Source organism: Diuraphis noxia, unplaced genomic scaffold (assembly GCF_037042655.1).
Source record: "Diuraphis noxia isolate RWA-SAM2 unplaced genomic scaffold, SU_Dnox_SAM2 contig0001, whole genome shotgun sequence".
Lineage (NCBI taxonomy): Eukaryota > Metazoa > Arthropoda > Insecta > Hemiptera > Aphididae > Diuraphis > Diuraphis noxia.
In genome coordinates, this window is record NW_028301711.1 from 41,026,976 (window position 1) to 41,029,791 (window position 2,816).

Here is a 2,816-nt window from a genome sequence, read left to right on the forward strand (position 1 = left end):
GTATGTGGCTCACGTATTATAATTAAAAAAAACCAATATTTAGTTATTAGCGATAAAATAATATAAAATTATAAAAACTATAAAACGTAATCATAAACATTTTGGCTCTTGAATATCGTTGTATTTATAAATGTGAAACGTATTCATGTTGACCGCTCCTGCACTATAGGAGGAATCATGAGCACCGTTATAATGTTTTTCCTAGGTAATCGTATGCACTTAGAATAATTTTTAATATATTTTTAGTTATACAAAATATATCCATATAACAGTGATTATAAGAATTATGTATATTTCGTGGTTTTGAACAATACATATTAAATACTTATAGAATATTTTATTATACATTGTATTCATCAATGATGTAGGTACCCACTGTTCTTTTCTAAATACATTTTTTATACTATGCATCGTTTAATATAATTGTAATATAATTGTAATTGTACTATATAACAACAAAATAATAAAATTTAACCAAAACATTTTTTTTAAACAAAAATATCACCTAAATAATGAATTTAAAAATAATTCAAATTGTTTTTGATATTAACGAGATTCATTATTATTATTTTTTTTTTAGTTAAAAGAATATTTTGTTTTTGAAATGTACTTTCTGATTTTGCATTACCAAACGTATATCAATATTTCCAGTAGTTAAATATTGAAATCAGATCACATTTTTTTCGATATTTTTATTGAAATGTAAAGTAAAGGTACTACCTACATATTATAATCTATTTTCACACTCTATTTCTTATATTATGGTGGTTTATCAACATTTTTGGAAAAATATAACACTTGGTCATCCGTGAGTACGACACCATGACAAAATAAATTTATTTTGTCATGTACTGCATTACGACAACGTTACGCTATTATTCTTATGTCATTTCAACAGTATTCATTAATATCGACCGTCACCAGATGTCGTGCAGTTGTGTAAAAACGTCCAGAATGTATCACATGGCAACCCGCGTGTGCTGCAGTACAATATACACCCGCTGATATATGGGTGCACAATTCTATAATACTGGTATTATTACTCCTAACAGTTGAATAAATTGTGACCTCGATCGTTCTTCGGTTTCCCCACATCCGCGAGTTATTGTTCAAACATCTATAGCAGTACCAAGCAGTTTTATAACATAATATCGAAATGTCGAAAAATGGCGATGGGGATTCGGACCATGACGTAGCAATGGACGAAGACAGTTCAAATGATGGGTATTCCGATGATGGGTTTGATTATCGTCAATATTCCGATACAATGCTGTATTATGTCCCTGACGAAATGCGATCGTATGTACGAAGACTCGTTAGAGACTCCGGTAACAAAAATTACAAATATATTGTAACTACCTATACATTTTAACATTTATACGTTTTAGATAAAATAAAAAGTATTCAATTAAGGGGCCTTGTTAACTAACGATAAATTTTAGTTCTAAAGATCTAAAGTTTTGACTGCACTAAAAAAGTAATAAATAGTATACTAATTACGATGTTTGATTTTAATTCTGAAAAAAAAAATTTGAATTCAACAAAAGCATTTCTATGGGTCACTGAAAAAACTAAAAAAATATTAATTAAATTATATTTTGAATTGTGATTGAAAACATAGAAAACACAAATTTTATGAAATCAATATTTTAACTAAGCTAACAATTTAAAATGTTCCTATAGACATGTTTCTGCTGAATTTGAATCTTTTTATAAGATTTAAAATTATACTACGTTAAATAACTTTTATTTTATTAAAACAACAATAGTAAGTTCCAATAAAATTCGTATGGTAAATTTTGTATTAATATCGAGCTATATTGACTTGTGAATACGCGTACGAGATTGGCATTCATCAGGTACTAGTTGAATTGAACCTCACTCACACTAATAAATAATTATTATTTACGACTAACACATCATAGATACCGAAGAGCGACGATGAGGTTGTCTAATTGTTGTCCCTTATTAAATAAAAACCATAACGAGGTCGAATTTTTTTTTATAGATTAATAGGAAATAGATATGCAACTTAAGTTAACCATCGATATAAATCTATTGCATTACTTATAAGACTTAACTAGTATTTCAAGCTCCAAGGTAACCACAAGGAAGGGGGAGGGGGGGGGGGGGGGTTGACCGAAAATTTAGAGTCCTGGAAGAACTTTTATGTTGAATACTATTTTATAGGGTCAACAAAATCATTTAGTAAAAGGACCTAAAATTTAATGTAGAGTGCCTGTTAAGCTCATAAACATTTTATTTTTACTGCAATAATTGTAGAAAATAAAATACTAGTATGGATGACTTTATAAATATTATGATATATGGCTTAAATAATTAGTATAACTTCCAGACATTATAATTTATAATATTTTCACCAACATAAATATACTTGTGTATATAAGAAGTAAATAAAGTCGAATAAAAAATATTTACGAAAATTATCCATACTATCTGCAGTCTACTCGTTTTCACTTAATATTATTTTATGGTGATTACCTCAGTTTATCTTACAATAATAAAATATGAAATAGTAATATATTACAAAGAAAAAAAAACAATTTGTACAATAATAAATTACATTGTGTACTACTATATTGTATTTTTATTTTATTATTATAGCTCGAGCATACGCATCACTTGAGCCTATTAGAAGGAGAGTTGAACATAATCCAATAGTTCAAGACCAAAGGGAAACCTGTATGTATGAAAATTGCAATGAATTAACATCAGGAAAATGTGGCAGATGTCATGTTTTTTTATGCATAGATTCTGAAAATGATTGTTTTAAAAAGTTCCATGAAATTGATTGA

General features: G+C 27.7%; 1 protein-coding gene across 1 annotated transcript; it reads left to right on the forward strand.

Moving 5' to 3' along the window:
• Positions 1 to 1,005: 1,005 nt before the first annotated feature.
• LOC149060685 (uncharacterized) lies at positions 1,006 to 2,816 on the forward strand. Its single transcript, XM_089230252.1, has 2 exons — positions 1,006 to 1,328; positions 2,626 to 2,816. The coding sequence occupies exons 1-2, from the start codon at positions 1,157 to 1,159 to the stop codon at positions 2,814 to 2,816; spliced, it is 363 nt and encodes a 120-aa protein (XP_089086378.1). The 5' UTR covers positions 1,006 to 1,156.